The 23809-nt window shown below is 42.8% G+C and overlaps 1 protein-coding gene across 1 annotated transcript in view; it reads right to left on the bottom strand.

Moving 5' to 3' along the window:
- LOC146684705 (cadherin-4-like) overlaps positions 1-23809 on the bottom strand; it is a 254586-nt gene that overhangs the window by 27656 nt on the left and 203121 nt on the right. Inside the window, exons 6-9 of the mRNA XM_085444974.1 lie at positions 22990-23145; positions 12711-12855; positions 10409-10581; positions 3699-3836 (exon numbers count right to left, since the gene is read on the bottom strand). Coding sequence (XP_085301100.1) covers positions 3699-3836; positions 10409-10581; positions 12711-12855; positions 22990-23145 — 612 coding nt within the window. The remainder of the gene's footprint in view (positions 1-3698; positions 3837-10408; positions 10582-12710; positions 12856-22989; positions 23146-23809) is intronic.

Here is a 23809-nt window from a genome sequence, read left to right as displayed (position 1 = left end):
CACAAGGGGCAGTACCCTCCATGGAGAAGGAGGCTAGAGGGCAAGATCAAAGTAGCACGGAGGGAGGTTAGCCAACTAACAGAGTTGCAGAAAGGTGCGACAAATAAGGTGCCTAAGAAATACAGCAAGCTGTCCATACCTGAGGCCATGGAAACTGCCAAGCAAAGACTCACAGCCTTGGCCAGCCGCTTGAGGAGGTACACCAGAGAGATAGAAGGCAGGAGAATAAACCAGCTGTTCTCCACAGAACCAGCAAAGGTGTACTCTCAGTGGCAAGGGAACAATAAGAGAACAGCACCACCAAGGCTGGAGACGGAGCAATACTGGAAGAGCATATGGGAGAAGGATGCAACCCATAACGGCAATGCTCAGTGGCTAGTGGATCTGAGGGCAGACCACAGCGACCTCCCTGAACAGGGTCCAGTAACCATCACAGTGGCAGATATCCAAGAAAGGGTCTCCAGTATGAAGAGTTGGACAGCACCAGGGCCCGACATGGTTCACGCCTACTGGCTGAAGAAGCTGACTGCACTCCACGAGCGTCTGGCAGCACAAATGAACCAGCTGCTAGTTAACGAGAGACACCCGGAATGGCTAACTGAAGGCCGGACGGTCCTGATCCCCAAGGACCCCAAGAAGGGACCGGTCCCCTCCAACTACCGACCAATAACCTGCCTCAGTACTACATGGAAGCTCCTGTCAGGCATCATATCGGCTAAGATGAACAGGCACATGGGTCAATACATGAGCGGGACACAGAAAGGAATTGGCAAGAATACCAGAGGTGCAAAACACCAGCTACTGGTAGACAGAACAATCAGCCGAGACTGCAAGACCAGACTGACCAACCTGTGCACTGCCTGGATTGATTACAAGAAGGCCTATGACTCAATGCCCCACAGCTGGATACTGGAATGCCTAGAATTGTACAAGATCAATGGGACCCTAAGAGCCTTCATCAGGAACTCAATGGGGATGTGGCGTACAACACTAGAGGCCAACTCCAAGCCCATAGCACAAGTTACCATCAAGTGCGGGATCTACCAAGGAGATGCTCTGTCCCCACTGCTGTTCTGCATAGGCCTGAACCCCCTCAGTGAGATCATTAACAAGACTGGCTACGGATACCGACTACGGAACGGAGCAGTTGTCAGCCACCTCCTGTACATGGATGACATCAAGCTGTATGCCAAGAGTGAACGAGACATCGATTCACTGATCCACACCACCAGGCTATACAGCAATGACATTGGAATGTCGTTCGGACTGGAGAAGTGTAGTCGGATGGTAACAAAGAGAGGGAAGGTAGTCAGAACTGAGGGGATTGAACTACCAGAAGGCAACATTGCAGACATAGAGGACAGTTACAAGTACCTGGGGATCCCGCAGGCGAATGGGAACCATGAAGAGGCCGCTAGAAAAGCTGCAACCACCAAGTACCTGCAGAGGGTCAGGCAAGTCCTGAGGAGTCAGCTGAATGGTAAGAACAAGATCCGGGCCATCAACACATACGCCCTGCCCGTGATCAGGTACCCTGCTGGGGTAATAAGCTGGCCAAAGGAGGCGATAGAAGCCACTGACATAAAGACAAGAAAGCTCCTGACCATGCATGGAGGGTTTCACCCCAAGTCCAGCACCCTGAGGCTGTACGCTAAGCGGAAGGAAGGGGGCCGGGGACTGGTGAGTGTCAGCACCACAGTCCAGGATGAGACAAGGAACATCCAAGAATACATTGGGAAGATGGCCCCAACTGACCGAGTGCTCAGTGAATACCTCAGGCAGCAGAAACCCAAGAAAGAGGAGGGAGACGAGGAACCATCATGGAAGGAGAGGCCCCTGCACGGTATGTACCACCGGCAGATAGAGGAGGTGGCTGATATCCAGAAATCCTACCAGTGGCTGGACAAAGCTGGACTGAAAGACAGCACAGAGGCACTAATCATGGCAGCACAAGAACAAGCTCTGAGTACAAGATCCATAGAGGCTGGGGTCTATCACACCAGGCAAGACCCCAGGTGCAGGCTGTGTAAAGATGCCCCAGAGACAATCCAGCACATAACAGCAGGGTGCAAGATGCTAGCAGGCAAGGCATACATGGAACGCCATAACCAAGTGGCCGGCATAGTGTACAGGAACATCTGTGCCGAGTATAACCTGGAAGTCCCGAGGTCAAAATGGGAGATGCCCCCAAGGGTGGTGGAGAATGACCGAGCTAAGATCCTGTGGGACTTCCAGATACAGACGGACAAAATGGTGGTGGCTAACCAACCGGACATAGTGGTGGTAGACAAACAGAAGAAGACGGCCGTAGTGATCGATGTAGCGGTTCCGAATGACAGCAATATCAGGAAGAAGGAACACGAGAAGCTGGAGAAATACCAAGGGCTCAGAGAAGAGCTCGAGAGGATGTGGAGGGTGAAGGTAACGGTGGTCCCCGTGGTAATCGGAGCACTAGGTGCGGTGACTCCCAAGCTAGGCGAGTGGCTCCAGCAGATCCCGGGAATAACATCGGAGATCTCTGTCCAGAAGAGCGCAGTCCTGGGAACAGCTAAGATACTGCGCAGGACCCTCAAGCTCCCAGGCCTCTGGTAGAGGACCCGAGCTTGAAGGATAAACCGCCCGCAGGGGCGTGCTGGGTGTTATATATATATATATATATGTATATATATATATATATACACACATATATATATATATATATATATATATATATATATAGAATAGAATAGAATAGAATAGCCTTTATTGTCATTGTACAGACTACAACGAAATTGGAGTGCCACTCCCTTGGTGCAAGATTCAATAATAAATATAAATGTAAAATATAAAAAGTACAATAAAACAATCGCAAGTACTCAAACAATAGTAAGTACGATATATACAGGATAGCAGCATTAATATAATGACAGTATGAATAACAGCATAATATAATGGCAGTGACGGTATGGTATAGCAAGCAGGTTCAATTGTTTTTGTGCTTATTTACTACGGTGATAGCTCTGGGAAAGAAGCTATCCCTGAATCTGTTTGTCCTGGTTTTATGTGACCTGTACCGTCGGCCTGACGGTAATAGTTCAAACAGTTGATTGCTGTTGATTGCTGGGGTGAGATTAGTCCTTGATGATATGATATAAAATCCATATATGTGCAAGTGAAAGTAGAAATAACCTGAATCACTAATTGATTTAGTGATGATGTTCCAGAATGGCACCACCAGTAATATATTACATATATTGCAGTACTTTGGATTTTTAATTTTTACTTGGCTCTCAGTAATGACCTTCTGTAATGTAATCATCATTCTAAATATCACCATCATGACAACAATCATTAACCATTTGCTGGCTCTAGTTTTCTTGCTCATGAAAGTCAATGTTATTCCTCACGAGTGCGCGTGCGCGAGTATGTGTGTTCGCATGTGTTTTTGTTTCAGCTCTCTACAAGCAAATGAGCAATTATCCTTTATAAGTCCCCCTCACTGTCCTTGTGTAAATCTTTCCTTGTAATGACATAACAGTGTAGATTCCTCTTTTTTCAATTTTTCCCCCCTCTATGTCTTCCCCCTTCTTCTTCTGATATATTTCTTTTTTATGATTTTTCTTCTCCAACATATGATTTCCGCGCTCTTCTCTTAACCCAACTCCTCTATTTCTTTGAACTGTTACCCATTGCCCATTACCTCATTTGTAATAACTCACAGTTCTGGAGGTCAGCATGGGAGGGTTGTCATTGATGTCCGTGACAGTGATGATGGCAGTGGCTGTGTTGGAAAGGCCAAAGTTCAGGTTGCCCTCCATGTCCGTGGCCTGCACGATAATGGTATACTGGGACACTTTCTGTAAAAGACAGTAATAGAAAAAAACAACAGTGTGCGGTTATTCATCTGCAAAAAGCTCCCTCTTGCTACAGCAGCAGTCGCAGACTGTGACTCCCATGGGGGAAAAAAGCTGAGCCTGCGTTCTCTTCTATAGTGACTGTCTACAGTCTTATTTGAAACACAAAATCACAAGGGTGAAGTCTTTCATTTGACTGAGTTGAAATCTCTTCACTGGAACGTATCCAGACTTCAGACCATCTGAAGGCACCACTGTGAAGCCTCCCCATTGGTACAGCATGCCATCAAAGTTATCAAAGGCATCGCTTATTCAGCGCCACTGATGGACAGATGTGAAGACAATGATCCAACTGACAGAGATTAATAGACTATCTATGGGGCAATAATATGAGGGAATGATAAATGCCGTTTCATCTCTTGAAATGACATAGTGTCACTTCAGTGGATGCTGAAATATTTCTTGTTTTTCTTCTCAGCCATGTACCTCCTTTCTCACCATTTTCCCCTCCTTCTGTTCTTGGCTTCCCCTGTCTCTTCTTCTGTCCCAGGGTGCAGTTAATGGGCTGCAGGAAGGATGGAGCCCAGAAGCTGACTGTCTGGATAATGTGTCTCGTCATTGAGATTCCCAATTACATTCCCAGTGTCTCTCTCACCTGCTAATTACCGAGTAAATATCCCAATTAGGCCAGGATGCCACATCAGGAGGATTAGACAGCTTCTCTCAGTTCCTCTCATCTTGAGGCTAGATGAGATGCTGAACTCCAACCTCATACACACACTCTCATTAACACCCGTAAATACACACAAGCATCCACAAACACATACACACAACTCTCTTTCTCCATATCTTCTGCTTGCTTGACTGTCCCATCAGCCTGTGTACAGCGTGTACACAACACTCTCACTAATTAGACAAGGGAGTAATTATGTAGCGCTCCTCTGAACCTCTCAGCGCTGCAACAACACCGCAGCATAGCCAGTCTTCTCTGGAGTACTAAGGTCTGTTACTGTCAACAAGCTCTTAAAAGTCCACTGCAGACCAGTGGAAATCTTTAAAAGAGAATCAGTGTGGGAGTTTACAAAGAAGAGGAAGAAGACATTTCAAAAGTAAAGAACAGAAGATAGGATAAGAGGCGGCAGGGGATGCAACTGAGGCACAAGGGAGGGATAATACCAAAAATAAATCGTGCTTTTTTTGTGTGCCTAACACCTCCAACACTCCAGTCCAAGAAGAGAAGGGAGGTGCAGAAACTTTCCAAGTTTCAAAGGGCTAAAGTGCTGACTAAAAGTGGACCAGGTAAACACTGCAGTGTGCATCGTCGAATCTTCCTGTGAAGTTTATGTACAGTACAGAAGGTACTTTTTTCTGGCAAGGTTAAGACTTTTATCTGCCGTCTAGGAAAAATGCTGGGACACTGAAATATGCGTTTATATGCTGGAGAAACTGTTTGCACACAAGTTTATTTATATTCATCCATCATACATATCCATTAATATTTTGCAACATCCAGTTCCTTATCCAGGTGGTGGAGGCAGCAATCTAAGTGCAGATTGGGGTAGGTGGGGTAGTTCTTGGGTCTACCCCAGGGTCTTCTTCTGGCATGACATAAGTGGCATCCAGAAGAGATCACAATCAGAGTGCTGAACCACCACAGCTGATGTCTCACTTCTTAGAACCTCCTACATGACTGAGTTCTGACACCCTTTGGAAGAAGCTAATACAAGACAACACAAAATGTGTATGCCAATTGGTGTCTGCTGGATAAGCAGGTGCTGTAGAACAACTTCAAGGTGGTATTTCACCGGAAAGTTGCAGCATTATTTGGAGTGACACCAAGTACCATCTCTAAATTGAAGGGCAAGTTCCATATAACAGGGGGTGTCAGAGACAGGACACGAATAGGTGTCACAAAACGACATTTTCTCATCCCATCAGCACTCAGGGAGTCAAGAGGATGGAATGTTCTGTCTGCAGTCCTGAGCTCAATCCCATTGAACACTTGTGGGATCAGCTTGGGCATGTTGTTCGTGCCAGAGTAACCAACACAACCACATTGGCTGACTTGCTGGTTGAGAAACAGGATGCCATCCCACAGCAGTGTGTGACCAAGCTGGTGACCAGCATGACGAGGATTTGCCAGGCTGTCGTGGCTATGACTGGGTACTGACGTCCCTGTGTGGCACCATTTAAGGAGAAATAAACAGTCTTTCCAGCAGTATAAGATTTAAGGCCAAGAGACATTTTTAAAACAAAGAAATAATCAACCAAACACAAATTTCCTGAGTTTATTTAAGACACTAAGACAATTTCATTTTTAAATAATCAAATCAGCGTCACTGAAATACGTGTACATAGCTACACCATATATACGAATGTGCACCCAATTTTATTTTTTGTTTGTTTTATTTTTTTCTTAATGTGGCAAATGATAGCTCTGCTAGATCCAGCAGTTTTCTTGCCTTTCAGGTGATGAAGTGCTTATATGCAAGCTTACACTGACTCAGCGTGCATACAACTTTCTGCTTGAAAGTCGAGCAGAACCAAGCCGGTTAGTAGGGCTGCCATGAGACTTACTCTTCAACTTGCTTGTTTAAAATGTCTTTTCACAAAGAGAAAGATGGGCTCTCTCCCAGTGCCAACTCTGGACTAGTAGTAACTGGTTATGTAACATCTTAGAACCAATAGTTAACTGGTTTTGTGTTAACTGTTGATAACATGTTAACATGTTGATATATGGTTTGGATATTGTTCTAATCCTGATTCAAAAAGTTGGATTAGGCGTTGTTGACAGCGGGGAAAGATCTATGAGCCGATCCACTCCAGCTCTGGCTCTTTGGCTTTAAGAAGCCACCTGTCACCAGCAGTGCACTAGCTGCTAGAGAGAGAGCATTGCCTGAAGAAAGCTAACTGCAAAGGGTCAGCAGTTTGGAGGCATTTCATGGCTGTTACGTCAACAGCTTTTGGCATATATATATTTTCACTTTACTGCAGTCTGGGATATTTATCATATTTCTGGATAAGTAAAAAGGCTGAAAATGGTGCTTTCTCTAGGTTCTTGCTCTATTTCTGTTGTGCTCTTGATTTGCTGGGAGATTGTTTTATCATACTTACAGTAACATAAATTGAAATTGTTGCCAATTTCATTTCATTTCACCATTTCACTCACATGTGTCTAAGGAGGTGCACATTTGAGTGTATGCTTTCACACAGTGAGCACAAGGAAAGGAGAAACTGTAAAGCTGTAAAAGGCAGCAGTATGCAGTGGCCTTACCCTAGTCTCACACTAGACTGACATGACTACCACAAATAAATTAGGTAAAGAAAATGAGTATAACTTTATTTAGAATTCATTCTTCTACTAATAAATACAAGTTCAATAAATCTATATTCTTGGGTATATTTATGTGTTGCATTTTATTTTACAAAGTCAGAAAAGAAACGCTTAAGTTGAGGCTGACACAAAATACTGATTATCAGTCTCTTCCCCAGAGTCAGGAGTTAATTTAACACCAGCACTGGAATGAAATTTAGTCTTGTTGACTCCACTTACATCCCATTCTTCCAAAAGTGATGCCCTCATTTGTTGTTTGGATAGTGGAGGTGGAAAGTGTCCCCAAAGGTTTTCAAATGGGTTTAAATTTTGTCACTTATCAACTATGTATTGATCTGCAGAGACTCTGTTAATCTAAGGACACCAACTTTGCCTGAACAATGCATTTTGGTTCATTCTCACTTTAGGAGTGTTAACTGTTAGTGTGAGGTTAAAAACATTTTCTGGGCTAGTGTGAAAGGTAAACCTGGGGCCGGGATGTAGATGAGTGCTAGAAAATGTACGGATGATGATGTTTAAAGGGAAAAGAGGCAATGTGTAGCCATTCTTTTCCCTTAGTCTCTTTTCTGAAGATTTACGAGCCTCATTTGCACCTGGTATCAACATGCAGTACTGATGTGTTATCTGGTTAATGAAATCTGCTCACGGGTCTTAGACATGGCATCAAAAAGCATTAAAAATGTCTGTATTACTAGCCTTACTGTAATTTGACATCAATGCTAAATGGGGTTAGTAGATTTTTCAGAAAATATGACAGGTCCCAGGTTGGATGGAGGGATGATTCTTTGTTGGCTTGACTTTTTCTTTTGCTGACGTAGGTCTGCCTGTAGTGTTTTTGTCAAGCTTGTGGAAAGTAGCAGGAAGATGAAGAGTTAGATGAGCTTTCATCTTGTTGGGAATATGACCAGCTTGTGCATATTATATTTACACGTGGCTGTTGTCTGATTGTAAAGTAAGCAGATGTGATCTGAAAAGGAAGTGAAAGCGAGAACGCTGATCCCAGTGATACTAACCTGGAAAAACATATGTTATTAAAAAGGTTATGGGCAAGGGAAATAATTATCTCAACACAAGTTCTTTGAAGTACAATCTTGTCTCTGTGTGTGTGTGTGTTTGTGTGCATGCGTGTGTTTAGGGGTGCCAAGAGTGTAATCCTACGTTTAGGGGTGACTGTGTGGATTAGCAGTGTACTGATAAACCAGAGCAAAAAGAAAAGCGGTTCAGCTGAGACATTTTTAGTCTATGCTCCCCTTGTACCTCTCTCCCTCTGGCACCATCATGTCTCATCCTGCTTCTCTGTCTCCATCACACTATCTTCACTAACAAATTCACACACTTACTCCCCCCTCATTGTAATAACCCACCTTACCAGCTCAGTTTTTGTTCTATTGCTCCCTTCAGTTTTCGTTTTTTCACTCTATTGCCTGTGTTTTATCGAGTGTAGATGTGATTATGGGCTTTTGTGTTTGTCTGACAGGTGTCAAGGGCATTCTATCTCAGATATTTCCACTCTATCTTTACCACACAAACACCACGCACACATACACACACGCACACTCACGAGCAGCCCACTGCTGCGTGATGTGTTGTTAATAGGTCTGTCACTGGTGACAGTCTGGGAGGATGATCTGTCTCGGAGATTTCTTTGCAGAGTTGTCACTGGCACATCCATGTTGTGAGAATAAACACATTTGGATCTTGTCACAACTTTTAGAGCTCCACAAACAAGGTGACCGTGGACAATTTAATATAAAAAAAAGATGACTTATGTGTGTGTGTGCGGGGACAAATGGCACCGTAACATTTGAAAGTCATATCTTAGGATGTCATCAGAGTAAACAATGCTATTAGGAACTGTGCTCCATGAACACAGATACAAATGTCTTCCTTTTGACCAGGTATGGCTCATTCAGACACTGTGCAGCAATGCAAGGGTTCCCACACTGTATGACTAAAAATTATTTTATCATCCTTTGTCACACCAATTACCAATTAACAGGAACAGGTGTCTCGAGGAAAATGTATATAGTAAGAAAAGACAATATAATATTCGAGAGAAAACCTCACCAGTCAGGTGATACCCTGTGAGAAGCACTTGGCAACAGTGGGAAGGAAAAACTCCAGTTTAAAGGGAAGAAACCTCCAGCAGAAGGCTCATTAGGCACCTGGCAGTGCTTTTTAAATGGAAAAAGTATTTACCTGCACAATAGAAAATATAAGCTTATATATAATAAGCTTTTCTGTAAATTAATGGGCAATTAAAACTAGTTAAATGGTCATTTCATTGTTATATTGTTATGAAATGATGATTTTTAAAAAATTGTTCCAGTCTGTGTAACAAATACATTATCCATTATTCTATATAGTAATAAATATGACATCACAGTTGATTAGAGACAATTACAGTCTGATGAGATCTGCACTTATAACATTTGCTAATGATAAATAAAGAGCTATTGTTATTTTGTGTTATTTTTATCGATCAGTACGCATATCTCAGTTACCCGAGTTTTAAATATTGCATTTAGTCAAAGCCGGTGGCATGTTAGGAATATTTATAAGGGTTAGGGTTTTTAACAGCAGTAAAACAAGTGCCCCTCCAAACTTTCCCAAACACTAAATAAATTAAATTCACCACCATCCAGTGTAAGGTTTATGCCACAGCTGCTCTAAATGAATGTTGATGGTAATTGCTGAAATACTTTTTCATGTCTCTGCAATGGTTAATCCACCAGTATGCTTTAATTAAAAGGATAATTGTAATGCCAAAACATAATTACTGTTGTTATCCATAAATTTTCAGATGAACTGTTTTTCAAAAGAGCTGAAAAAAAGTAAAATGCATTATTCGTTTTAAACTAAGATGTCAAATTACAGTTATTTACTCACATTCCTGAACAAGTAAATAACTGTAACTGATTTACACCACCCGCAAACCTATGCAGCTTCAAAACAAGTATTTTAACACCAGTTCTAACTTTATACTAGCCATTCAAAAATATCTATAGATGTACCAAACAGTATTTATCAGCCAAGAAAGTTTTATGAATCAGTTACCACTTTACAATGACAATCACATACTATTAAAAGGTTGTATATTAATCAGTTAGTAAACATTAATTAAAATGTCAGTGTTGTTGACTGAAAAGAGTTACTTCACATTAAAAATTTACTGTTTATTAACACTTGTTACTATAAAGTGGTACGAGTTGATGAATGCGTCAGGAGAGAGAAGACCAACCTCTCGATCAAGACCAGGCGCCACTGTCACAATGTCTCCAGTCTCGCTGTTGATGGTAAACATGTTAGGGATCGGGCTGTGCGGCGTCTGGGACAGGATCCGGTAGCGCACCATTCCATTAGCTGTGGTGTTGTCATCTGCATCAAATGCTGACAGATGCATCACATATGTTCCTGATGAAACACAGAAAATTTGTCAGCATTTATGTCCACCGGCATACTCTTTATAGATCAACTACCAACCATAACAGTGGCTTATTATAGCTATCTTTGTAAATAACTTGACTTGACATGGTGAAGCTTGACCTCCCCTCTGTCTACTACCAGTAGTCATTGGTTAAGCTTTTGGTTTAAAGCAGTTGCTTTTTTCAAATGCTCCAGAACGAAAAACTGCCTATGCTTTTACAGAGGTGATCACACTTGCTCATCAGTCAATTAATGGAGTGTATTTGATGAGCAGCACATGGCTACTTCTTACCTTGCTATGAAAGCAGTAACCACAGACTCTGTCACAGGACTGTGAAAACCTTCTTTTTCACGTGACTGTATAATATATTAAAAAAGCACACTCGTGACAGAGACATTGGAACTGTAGGGAAATTATCCTGTAATTACTACTTATGTCCATGTGGGCAGCTTTTCAGCAAAAATTACTATAATTTTACAATTACATTCTATTGTTTTACTAAGATGTCATAACGGATTAAATTGCTGCATCTATACAGATGTAATTTTCATAGAAACATTATTTAATATAATTTTAATGAATGTATATTAATGGGACAGGTACTTAGAAATCTACGCCAACAGAACAAAAATATGGGTAGCTGTTCTGTAAATAACGACTTGGACAAATACTAGAAAATCAAACACAAAAGTATATATACACATGTAAATATTATTAAAATCATATGTTATAAAGATGATGTTTTTTATATTTAAAGGACATGTTAAAAACGAATAATAAAAACTGATTATGACGCATTTGTGTTGCAGAGAATAAGCGTCTACTCTCTCACGAAAGCAACACTTGTTAGGTTCCTTCCCTACTTGTATAACTCTGTGGGATCACTGCCTGTCACCCAATCTCTCCATCCCTTTCTCCCTCTTGTTCTGCCTCTCTTGTAGCCAATTCTAATTGCCAGAGATAGTGATATCATGCCAGTGACAGCCCCTGTCCGAGGATAATTGTAACCGCAGCTCCCATTTCAAACTTCATTACATTTCAAAGCAACATTTGTCAATGACTCGGCCAGAGGGAGTACTCTGAAGGCCTCTCAGCGAGACAACAAAAAAGCTGTTAGGAACAGAGAGAGGGAGAGGAAAAGAGGGAAATAGAGGACAGACTCCATATTTGGTGTGATTCCAAGTGGAGAGACTATCAGTCCTCCACCCATCATTTTTTTTTTTTTAAAGAGATGTGGGGATAGACTGAAGGAGATTTAGAATCACAATGTGTCACACATCGCCGGGGTAATTTCATTAAGCTGCAGACTTAGGGGGTTTAATGTGGACCCTTTGTATGGGGATCCTAAGCTGTGCCTGACAGGATTAGGTCCCCATAATGACTCTTTAATTTGCAAACTAATTCAAGTCTGTAATTGCCCTTCCATTGAAACCACTGGAGCTCTAAATTCTAAAACTCTCTTTTTTATGATTATTGTTCAACTGAATGTCATGCATGCCGTACAGGGACTTGTACGGTGTGTGAGGCGAGGCTCGGGCAACAGGGATGGTATCGTTTAGGAAAGGAAATCAAAAAAGGAAAAGAAAAGATAATAAAAGTGAGGTGTGACAAAAGTAAGAAGGAAAGAAAGCAAAACAGAAAGAAAAAGGTATTGAGCACCTGGACACCTTTTGAGATCGCCTCTGGTGCAATAAACTCTGGCTCATCGGGTTCAAACTCACACACGCTTGCACACAGAGAGCTCATCTCTGTGATTCTTCTGCTTTGAGGTTAGACATAAAATGACCCAGTGGTGCTACAGCGTGGTACATTTAATCCTCAATCTCCTCTCCAGCCTGAGCACCCTCTTTGGTTTATGACCACTGCTGCACCAGGCTAAATGAAAAGCCACTCTACGAGACCGATTCTCTGTCCGTCTGCTAAATCAAGGGGAATGGAAAATTCTCTGTTGCATCAAAGATTCACTGGTGTAGTCATACTTTTAACAACACCAATCTCTCCTGATATACTCGCTGTTCTTTTTCTGTTCACCCATAAATTTCTTGACTTTTAAAACAAAAAAAAAAGTTTCTATTGTAATTGTTTCAATTGTTTTTATCCATCTATAATTTATTACCTGGTTTCGAGCCTTCATCCACAGAGCCATTGTAGACCTGGTTTTTGAACTCGGGTCTGTTGTCATTCATATCGATGACAAAGATGTACAGATCGATAGGGTTCTCAACCTGGTTGCCGTTCATGTCCACAGCATGGGCTCGCAGCTAGGAAGGAAACAGAAAAAACATGTTCAGATTAGAGATAATGATTATAGATAAAAATATGCTACTCATGGTCATACACACATAATATGCCTCAGTCTTCTCACATTGTACACATCTATTTAGAATGCTAATTTTGCCACCTCGACCTCCAGCATCTCGGTGTCGCTGCTGCCCTGTTTCACTGCCTGCTGTTTCAACCCACTTGTAGAACAGGGGCACATTGAATTTTCATGCTCATCTTTAAAATATAGTATATTTTGAGGGAGTAATGAACTCAGACTGCGCTCCTGCATGAATTGTTATTATGGGAGGATAAACAAATGATAAATCATTTAGAATCAGGCTTTGATGAGCGCTTCTTTTACTAATACGGAGAAAAATAATGGGTGAAACATTTGCTTTCCGAAAGAAAAAATAATAAATATATAATAAAATGAACCAGTGTAATATAAGTCAATGTTGTGCCTTCTGCATCCCCTCATTAATGAGCTTCAAGGTAACTATATGGACTTCTTTGAGAGCTAAGGGCATGTGTGTATGTATAAAGCAGTAACATACATTCACATGGTTTCGCCTATATTTTAAGATGTAATATCAGACAGTTTGTGTTTAGCCCAATCAAAAAGAAACTGGGAAAGATATTAATATATTAACTGTATTCAAACGTCTGTTTTTTATATCTTCATCACAACGGTTAGCAGTGTTGCCTGTTCAGTTAGGGAAATGAGCTACAGGTGCAGATGTAAGGTGCAGTACAGTAGGTTAAGTCTGTGGTAGATAGCAGGCTTAGAAAGACACTGTACAAATGCCAGTCTATTGCCCATTTAATGAATAATGATACAAAACAAATTAATGTCCCACATTCTTTAAAAATGTATAAAACTGTTCTGGAGGTTCAAGCCTGGTCTCTGTCTAGAGGATAAACCACACAGTACAACAGCAACACCTTAGAGAGCACTACCTCAGCGATAAGTCGTATCACTAGAGGCACAATAACACATTTATTTTCTGAGAATGTATCTAATCTAAGATTTGCCAATACTTTCTAAATTAAATTTATCTACACCAAGATTTCCTTTCTACTGGAAATGGACCATCATATTTTAAAACCACCGTGTTTACAGATTCAGTTTGATTTACTCGCTAACGTCTGTCTAAGCAGTGCCCTATGACAGCCACCAAAATCAAGATGACAGAAAATAAAAGCTGACAAAAATGTTGTCACAGTAATTGACTCGGCTTCATTTATGATTGCGAGTTCACAGTTTTTAGCGACATGAATGTTTACACAGAAGCTGCTCTGTTTGCTGGGTCATAAACAGTACTGCAAGGATTTGGCACTAAATTAATTAATCAGCCAATATATATAGCTATGATATGAAAAAGAGAGTTTTAACAAGACAGTCCTGTAAAGAGCTAAATGCATCTCGTGATCCAGCAGGATGTAGAACTACCTTTAGTAGCTTGACCTTATTATTTTTTTCTAATCTCTCCCATCATTGTGGCCAACTCTTCTTTATCACATTTCTTCAGTTTATCATTTATTTATACACAGCTCTCTTAAGGTCCAGACACAATATTTATCAGGAAATGTCAGGTTGAGGTCTTGTTTGGACTACTGCAACACTGAGTCTTTTCTTTCAACCATCCTGATATAGATTTGCTGGTGTCTTTAGCTTCAGTGTCCTTCACTGCCATGTTGCTTGACCAATTTTTGACCAATACAACAAAATAAAACTAGTACTGGTACCGAAAAAAAGAAGATTTATTCATAACACACGTGAAAAGACCCAGGAAAACCGAGTTAACAATAAAAACGATAACAAAATAACGCTGAAAACCAATAAAAACCCTGAAAGCCATACATTTCACACCTGAGCCTCAACTCTTGCGGCCCGGTAACAAACGACTCACGGACCGGTACCGGGCCGAGGCCCGGGGATTGGGGACCGCTGCTCTAGAGTACTTTGGTAAACAGAGGAGTTCAGGGTTGACTCAATAATGTCAAGGTGCCCAGTCCTGTGACTGCAAAGCAAGCCCTCCACCACAATCCCTGACAGCTGATATGAAGTGTTTGTGCTAATATGCTGCATTTCCTTTTTATCAAACACAGCATCATGTATTATAGCCAAATATCTCCACTTTGTTTCGATCTGTCCACAAGATGATGTTCCAGAAGTATTACCATTACAAACATGTTCTTTTCAGAGTGACGATATTATCTCCTGGTAAGCCTTTCAAAAGAATTCATGTTTATTCAGTCTGTTTCTACTGGTATGTCATGAAGACACTGAGGCATTGTGTCATGAAGATTTGTAGCCCAGCAATTTATTAAAAGGACCTTGATGCCACCCATTTCCCAACAATAACTAAAAGCGATGTTAGGAGAGTGGTTAAATCAAATCATGAAGGACATGTGTGTGCACAAGAAGCAGATGGTTGTAACAGTGAATGGCGACAAGCTGTTTGCTTGATATGTATTTGGAGAAAGGTATTATGTTATATTCCTAAATATAATAACTCATTTTGTTTCAAACAAAATAAAAATTGCAAGAATTTATTTCGATTAACATTATGATATTGGTTCATCTCACACCAAAGAAATCAAACTGGTACGGTACCTCCCTAATATTATTCTGTGATGGACAATCTCAACATCTAAAATATCTTTCTGTCAGGTACAAACAAAGCAAAAAACAACACAAATAAAAACATCAATTAACTGAAAGCAAGTGTTTTTCAGTGGACCTCTAGAGCCAAACTGAAAAACACTTCTGCACTGTTTATATAGGCTGATAAAATCAGAGGTTTTGAATTATAGTATAGAAAACCATAAAAGATTTCCTAAACATACAGAGCCACACTGAATAAAAGTCAAAACAAAAATTCTGGACATTTTTCTTTCAGACAAATTGCCTTTATGCTTATGTTATTTCTCCAAACTCGTTATCTCTTTTACACTTACACACCAAAGTTTTTATCTCAGCAAAGAGCAAAACAACAAACATCTTATTTTTTTGAAAGTTGGCTCCACTGTAAAAGCAAGGAGTCGGTTTCAGAATCATCATATTGGATCCCTGATCAACATTCTGTCTGGTTTTGTTTGAAAGAGTCCTGAAATCTCTTCACATCTCTAACTCCACAAACACGGTCAACCCATCTCAAATTCAACTCAGCTTTGCTCAGATCAATGGAATCACCAACTAGGATTTCTCACAAACTTTGTACATGAAGTTATTACTAAAATCAATACATGCTGTCAAACGTGTCCTTACTTCTTTCACTTTTTGAGCAAAAAACCTCCCAAACAACCAACAGTTTGAAAGAAAATGAAAAAATCGGAAACATCTGCATTATCAGGGAAATGTCGAGTTTAAATAAATGCCTGAATTATTTTTTTCACTGCTTATAAGAAGGTCAAACAAGCAGACTGAAGTGGTATTTAGAAATGAACTTTTCCCTAAAGCTGTTTTCATTCAGTTCACTTAACTTGGGAATGTTTATATCCCTGAGCATGACTTATTCAGCGATATTCCTGTCAGGTGGAAGTACCGGGGATGTTTACTTTATATCATATGAAGTAAAGAAAAAAAAGAAGAAAAATCTGATCTTATCTACATCCTGCTCCTAACAACACCGGCTTGTAAATATTTATTCTGGTCATATGTCAGCGATCAATTTCAGGCGAAGGTCTCTCTACATTATCGTTAGGATATTCATCAGAACCGAAGATAAACTAAACTGGAAAAGACTGAGGGAAAAGTTAAAACATGGAGAGAACAGACAAAGGTTCTCAATTTTAACAAGAGCTATTTTTTTTCAACATGTAGAATGAATCAAGGGAATGGTATCCTTCTCTTATGAGCGTTACCTGATAGGAAAAAGCTACCTGGTCACTGTAGGAGCATGAGTGTCAGATATATGAAACAGCCTTCAGGCTCGTTGTGGCAGGAAATAGAATAAGTAGCATTCTCCATCGACTTCTTCTCCTCAGAGAGGTGAAGATCCTCTTCACTGCTGCTCATTCTGTCCTCTCCACCGTCTGCTTCCACTCTGCACCTCCACCAAAATTGCATCTTCAGGTCTCCCTGAGGTTAATTTGACTTTACTTTTTCCACTGCATTGTCTGATCTGTCCTGCACCCAATATCCGTGTGCTGCCATCGCATATCACATCTCACTGTGCTGTAACGGGCTACGAGCCAGGCCCCTTATCTACACCCACCCTCATCCCTCCATCCCACATAAACCCACACCCTAATTCAATAACAGCAGGAGTCAGAGATTACCGCCATGTTTAAAGAAGGCAAAATGTAATTCTGGGTCCACATTAAAGTTATTATCTTGAAAGACGAGGGGGAGAAAACAGACCGTACCAGACAGCGCTATGCATTTGGCAGGAGGCAGCGTCCTGATAGAGATAACAACAGACCCAGAAGCTTCAAGGTTTTTTTCCTCATAAGAATGCATCTTGTTGCATGGCTGGTTTTGAATTTCAGAGTGCTCATTCTTTTGAAATAAAAAAAGAGCTAGACCATAACTTTGTTCTGTCCTTGCATGAAAAATCAAGTAAACAAAACCGAGACCACAAAGTCAAGTACTAACTTTAGGTATGTTGCAGTTTTCTGGTTAACAATGCTCAATAAACAAGACTTTCCTTGGCTTTATTGTTCAGAGGCTGAGAGCGTTTGAGTTTCTTACAATGCTATTTAATTGCATATTTGTTGCTATAACAGCGAGGGTCCTTTAAAGTGAACTGCAACACCTTTCTTAACTTGTTAAACATACATCTTTACTTTGTCTCATCTGGTTTCCAACCACATTTTGTATTCTCCTCCAAGAAACACTTTTCTTCAAAAACAAACAAGCAGTTCACTTAGGCAGCCTTTAGCAAGTGCCTTCCTTTCTTAACAAATTACTTCATTGATTGGAGCTTCTCTGGGGTATAAATCTGCTCACCTACCACTGAAAGGTTAGATTTGCCAGCTTACCATGACTGTAACTCAGGCTAGGTGCCATTAAAAAAAGGCACAGAGATGGTGGCAGGTACAGAGAGAGAGAGAGAAAACCAATGATAGAAACCTAAATTGATGAACCCAGTGCTGTCGCTCACTGCATCACAGTTTCCCTTCACAGCAGCAGAAAGATGCGTGAAAAGATAAGCTTGAGCAGCAATACAACAAGCTGTTTCCAAATGAAATGCATTTTTTCTGATTGTTCCGTATTTTCGATGCCTAGAACAGCATGCACAGCACAAAGGTGACAGGAGAGGCTCAACATGATGAAAGTTTCATTCAAATGAGGTAGTGCAGATGTTGGTGTTTTATCAAAATGCACAGCGTGCATTGAAAAAAAGATGGTTTTACATGGTGCATCGGGCCAAAAAACATTCTTAAAATGCTGTTATGTACAAGTTAAACAAACATTCTAGCATTAAAGCATCAATCACACACCATGAGACAACCAGAGTATGTGTCCTACTTGAATTTACCGATATCAATAGTCACTAGCTACAGAACTAATGTTAGTCTTAACAGGCTGACATTGATGCTAATAATCACTACAATATTTAATATTCCTCTCATGATTGTAAGCTAAATATAAGACTAATTTATTGCCAAAAGATAATACAGTTAGCATAAAGTATCTAATTCTCTGGAGAGAAGTGAATAAGAGCATTGATTGATAAATATATACCCACTACTCGCTTTATTAGTTACACCTCACTAATCCTTAGAAGGACCCTCTTTAGCTTTCAGTACTGCCTTAATTCTTTATGGTACAGATTCAACAAGATACAGGAAACATTCCTCTGAGATTTTGGTTCATATTGTCCAGACAGCATCACACAGTTCCTGCAGATTTATCAGCTGCACATCCATCATCTGACTCTCTTGTTCCACCACATCCCGAAGGTGCTCTATTGGACTGAGATCTGGTGACTGTGGTGTAAGGTTGGGCGACTGAACGCATATATCGACTATCGACGTAGGTTGAGCCTTTTGCCGATCGTTATTACAAGAGCGATTTATTTATTTGCCCATGAGTACGTTTGCTAATTATGTTGGTTGAAGCCTGTCTATTATTATTATTATTAACATCACTCGAAGCAGTCAGTCCTACCTTCTTACTCAGGGATCCACAAGAAGCAGCATTCACACCTTCATTGTGATTGAGAAGCATGCACTTCCATGTAAAGCGACAGGTTCAGTAGGAGCCCTTGATGAACTCTTTAGGGCCCATTATGTCTTTGGTACATCATACAGTTCATCCCTGACCAACTTTTTTACTTTTCTGCAAACAACTACGACATTGGGGAAATGTCATATTGCTTTCTCTAGTGAGCATCATAGAACTGTGAATTGTAAAGGTTTGTTACGTTAATTAAATGACACTGAAATGAGAAACATAATAAATGCTGTTACTTTAACCTGTATATTGTCAGGGTTCCTGGGTCGGTGACCCAGTGTTTTCAGTTCACACTCACTGTTTATCTACTGCCTGTTCCACTTCCTGTTTTATTGTGTTAGCCTTGGTCTGTGTGTATTATGTTCAGTCCTCTTCCCATTATCATTAGTTCATTATGTTCAGCTGTGTACTCACTGGTCCCTCATTATCATCATTATCACCAGCCTGTGTATTTAAGCCCTCTGTTCTACCCATTCAGTGTCGGGTCATTGATGATGTAAGTCTGATGTCGTCTGTATGTTCAGTCAGTCAGTCTCTTGGTCATTCATTCATTCATTCATTCAGTCAGCCAGCCAGCCAGCCAGCCATTTCCTCCCTCTGTACTGTTTGCTCGCTCCTTCGGCAATAAACATCCACCTTCACCTACCTGCCTGTGAGTCCAGCGTTTGGGTCCTCCTTCTCTCATCCACGACACTACCGCTGACAGAATGACCCGACCACGCGTTGTGGACCCAGCGGACTCGGACCTTTTCGAGCGGCAGGACGCAGCGCTCTCCATTTGGGCGGAGAAGCTCAGGTGGAAACAGCGGCTCTTCTCAGAGAGGGAGCACGTCTTTGAGGGGACTCGCCTGGCTCTGGGCGGGCCTCGGAGACGCCGCGGTCCTCCACCTGCTGCCTCACCTGCATCGGAGCATTCGCCGCGGAGAGTGGGCGTCACAGGCCAGGCTTCGGCCGCTCGCTCTTCCGCTGCTACGCTCCTCGCTCGCCCGCCAGCCATTTTACTCACCGGACCTTCAACCTCGCCATGGCACGGTGGCTCCGCCTCCCACCTCGGCTCAATGGAGGCTCCCGTGCCAGAGGCTCGGCTGTGTACCCCGCCCACTGCCTCTTCCCGGAGAAAGCGGCGCACACGTCGCCATAACAAGGACTATTTCCAGCATCTCCCGATGGTGAGCTCCAGTGACTGTTTTTCGCACTCACCGTCTGATTATCCACTTAAAACACACAATAGACCCTTTTCTGATTCATGGGATGTTTCCCTCCTAGAGGATGAAGTGGACTGGGAAGAATTTTTCTGCTCTGCTCCCCCAAAGACTGTTCAGTCAAAGACTGTAAATAGTGGTGGCAGAAGGACCAGAATAAAGCCAGATACACCTGTCAGTATCACTCACCCAGTCATCATTTCCACTCCTGTCAGTCAGCCGACACCCACACCTGTGCCCGCACCCAGGACGAGGGCAGCTGTGACCCCGTATACCTCCACACCCACCTCTGTTCCTCGGGTGGGGGTGACAGGTGCCCAGCCACCTCCCGTGCCTGTCCCAGCGCCTAGGCTGAGGGCGGCCAGGATCTGGCCTGACCCCCCTAGAGACTCAGCTGGGGCTCTCCAGCCAGTGCCCTCACGCTCTGGAGGCACGGAAGAGCCAATCAGTCCACCACTTCATCCACCACCTGATCCAGCCTTTCACGCACTAGCTTTATCCCTGGTTAGGCTGGCTGAAGTGTCCCCTGCTCAGGCACCAGCTTTACTAGCCCAGGCCGTAGCCTTATCTCCCCGTCTAGCCCAGTCTGTAGCTCAGCCATCAGCCACACCAACCTCAGCTCCGTCGTCAGCCACGCCTGCCTCTGTTCCTCCCTCAGCTTCCCCTCCAGTCAGTTCCCTCACCTGCTGTTCAGCTTCCCCTCCAGTCAGTTCCCTCACCTGCTGTTCAGCTTCCCCTCCAGTCAGTTCCCTCACCTGCTGTTCAGCTTTCCCTCCAGTCAGTTCCCTCACCTGCTGTTCAGCTTTCCCTCCAGTCAGTTCCCTCACCTGCTGTTCAGCTTTCCCTCCAGTCAGTTCCCTCACCTCCTGTCCCCCAGTCACCTCCTGTTTCCCAGTCCCCTGTCCACCATCCTGTTCGGTTCCCGGACCTGCAGCCACAGCACCCAGAGCCAGCTGTGAGCTCTCCTGCTTCTCAGCCAGGGGTTTCCGCACCCGCTGGCCCGGCCTGTCTCCAGCCAGAGGCTTCAGCTTCAGGCCTCTGCCTCGGCTGCACCCACGCCCGGCCTCTGCCTCGGCTGCACCCACGCCCGGCCCGGCCTCTGCCTCGCCTTCAACGTCACCCGGTCTGGCGTCGGCCTCTGCTTCTGCTCCGCCTGGTCCGGCTCCAGCCTCAGAGCCTTCGTCCTCGTCTGGTCCTGTGCCCACCGGGCCATGGCCAGCACGCCTAACACTGGAGAGCCGCCGCCGCTGCCTTCCGCGCGGCCGGCCCCCGGACCGCCTTCGCCTGACTGGCCGCCGCTGCCTTCCGCGCGGCCGGCCCCCGGACCGCCTTCGCCTGACTGGCCGCCGCTGCCTTCCGCGCGGCCGGCCTCCGGACCGCCTTCGCCTGAGTGGCCGCCGTTGCCTTCCGCGCGGCCGGCCTCCCGAACTGTGTCCACGTCACCGCCGTTGCCTTCCGCACGGTCGGTCCACCGGAACAGTCTCGTCTCGACCGCCGCAGCCGCCCACCGGACCGGCTCAGTGGTCGCTGCTGCCTTCCACGTGGCCGCCCACCTGAACTGTCTCGTCTCGGCCTCGGGCCACGTGGCCACCCACCCGAACTGTCTCTGTGTGGCCTCCGTCCCTCCGTCCTGGGCCCCCTCCGCCCGCCCTGTTCTGGTTCTTTTTCGTTTGGCCGTCGGGTGCCGGCCTTTGGAGGGGGGGGGTCCTGTCAGGGTTCCTGGGTCGGTGACCCAGTGTTTTCAGTTCACACTCACTGTTTATCTACTGCCTGTTCCACTTCCTGTTTTATTGTGTTAGCTTTGGTCTGTGTGTATTATGTTCAGTCCTCTTCCCATTATCATTAGTTCATTATGTTCAGCTGTGTACTCACTGGTCCCTCATTATCATCATTATCACCAGCCTGTGTATTTAAGCCCTCTGTGCTACCCATTCAGTGTCGGGTCATTGATGATGTAAGTCTGATGTCGTCTGTATGTTCAGTCAGTCAGTCTCTTGGTCATTCATTCATTCATTCAGTCAGCCAGCCAGCCAGCCATTTCCTCCCTCTGTACTGTTTGCTCGCTCCTTCGGCAATAAACATCCACCTTCACCTACCTGCCTGTGAGTCCAGCGTTTGGGTCCTCCTTCTCTCATCCACGACACTACCGCTGACATATATTTGTTGTTATTTCCATAATGTAGGATAGATCACAGTTATTTAGTAATATAGCATCATAAGATGAATATGAAAAAATCACACTACAGAGAAATAAAAAAGAGATATTATTACACATCAGAGTGTTAATATTAAACTAAATTTGGAGTAAAAATAGCTCTATAAAGTGTAATCAAATTACTCTGAATGTGTGAATAACCCTCAGTGTTAAATATTTTTTACACATTTTGTTGTCAATTTTGACACTAAATTGAGTACAGTTAACACTGAAAGGTTAACACTGGCCATAGAGTAAATTTAACTCTAATTTTGAGTGGAACCAAATGTTATCTGAAGCAGAGTTAATACCTAATTTAATGGGCAGTAAGTGTTACTTTCTATTCTTAAATGTTCAGGTATTTACATCTTTCTGTGAGTCTGCCATGTGCTACTGTTACCATGCCACGAGAACAGTAATTTGACTGGATGTGACTTTGATGAATTACCAAAGTCTCTTATTCTTCACATTACCCAATAATGTTGCATGTAAAGAAAAAGTGCAAACTGGATATCCATCCATCACAATTTTGTGTGAAGAAGACACTCACGTGATATGAAGAGCGATGTTCTCGATCAAGAGGTTTGGTGACAAACATCTTTCCAAGCACAGGATCGATACTGAATACTTCATTTGGTGGTTGATCTGCTCCCACCCCAGTGATGCTGTACCGGATTGAGATGTCCTGGTCCTGGTCGGAACGAATCTGCATCCCAACAAAGAAAAAGGAATGCTCAGTCAATCCCAGTTACACACTACATTTTATCAATCCCTGCAGCTTCTTTAACCTGATTGATTTTATGGCTTTATTTCTCTCTTGCATCCAGGAAGCTACACTAAAAAAAACATAGTTTCCATTGGCAACCTACTTCTATTTGTACAGTATTGAGTGTGAGGTGTTTATTATTCAAGGATTTATGATATACAGTTCTTTAAAAACCATCTATTGTATATTATTCACTGGAAACATGCAAGGACACACAATCAGAGAAAAAAGAAACTGACATCGAGATGACATTTCATCACCCGTGGGGACATTATATTACCTCACATTAATTTCTCGTGTCTGAGACTTGGGATGATGGCAGATCTCCAATTCAATCTAAGAAGCAGTCATTGGCTATGTAACAGTCAAAGCAGGAAACATTTAAGCCCTTTGTGTTACTGCATTGACACCACAGAGGAGGCTCACATCAATTTCAACTGGATGTTGGCAGGCATTTCTTCCTATCATTGTATTAAAGATGTAGCTAAGTATAGTGGATTGAATTGTAAGTAAAGTAATAATGTTTCCATGGAGTAAGGAGCAAAGTCACAGTAACATATGCAGAATCTGTGTTAATGTGGTCTTTGACATCAACGCAATAGTT

This window comes from Copadichromis virginalis, linkage group LG20, assembly GCF_057382275.1.
Source record: "Copadichromis virginalis isolate Kocher_CV1m ecotype Utaka linkage group LG20, C_Virginalis_male_GT1.1, whole genome shotgun sequence".
Classification (NCBI taxonomy): Eukaryota; Metazoa; Chordata; class Actinopteri; order Cichliformes; family Cichlidae; genus Copadichromis; species Copadichromis virginalis.
This window is presented reverse-complemented; position numbering and strand designations above follow the sequence as displayed.